The sequence below is a fragment of the Bison bison genome, unplaced genomic scaffold (genome assembly GCF_000754665.1).
Source record: "Bison bison bison isolate TAMUID 2011002044 unplaced genomic scaffold, Bison_UMD1.0 scf7180017864038, whole genome shotgun sequence".
NCBI lineage: Eukaryota > Metazoa > Chordata > Mammalia > Artiodactyla > Bovidae > Bison > Bison bison.
In genome coordinates, this window is record NW_011494610.1 from 12,509 (window position 1) to 12,970 (window position 462).

General features: G+C 51.7%; 1 protein-coding gene across 1 annotated transcript in view; it reads left to right on the plus strand.

The window, feature by feature from the left end:
- The first annotated feature begins 332 nt into the window (after nt 1-332).
- The window catches only part of LOC104985031 (spleen trypsin inhibitor I), an 8,354-nt gene continuing 8,224 nt past the window's right edge, over nt 333-462 (plus strand). Inside the window, exon 1 of the mRNA XM_010835017.1 lies at nt 333-454. Within this exon, the coding sequence (XP_010833319.1) occupies nt 416-454 (39 nt within the window). The 5' untranslated portion in view covers nt 333-415. The remainder of the gene's footprint in view (nt 455-462) is intronic.

Sequence of the window (462 nt, forward strand, 5' to 3'; positions counted from 1 at the left end):
AATCTGCAGGAGACTGAAAAGGAGGACTTCAACTAACATACTGCTGTTCACTTATCCATCTTTTGATTCGCTCTCATCCACTCACAGACCATCCAACACAGGCCATGCCCTGCCCTAGGTGCTGGGATGCTCCCTGAGTGACCATATTGGACAAGATTCCACCTGTGGAATGACAATCTGTCACTTGACTCAGACCCACAGGCAGAGTCAAGTCTGAGAAATGCTGTTACTGGGCATTTGGCCCTAGCAGTGGAAACAGGAAGTCTGATTCTCTAAGGAGATTACAGACTGTTCAAGCCTGACCCCAGATCTTGCCTTTCCTCTCCCCTCCTTATCTCCTGCTCCCACCCTTCACCTGGGGTATGAAAAGCACAGTCAACCCCCAGCTTTCCTCAGGAGCCCTCCTTGCAAGGCCATGAAGATGAGCCGGCTCTGCCTCTCCGTAGCCCTTCTGGTCCTCCT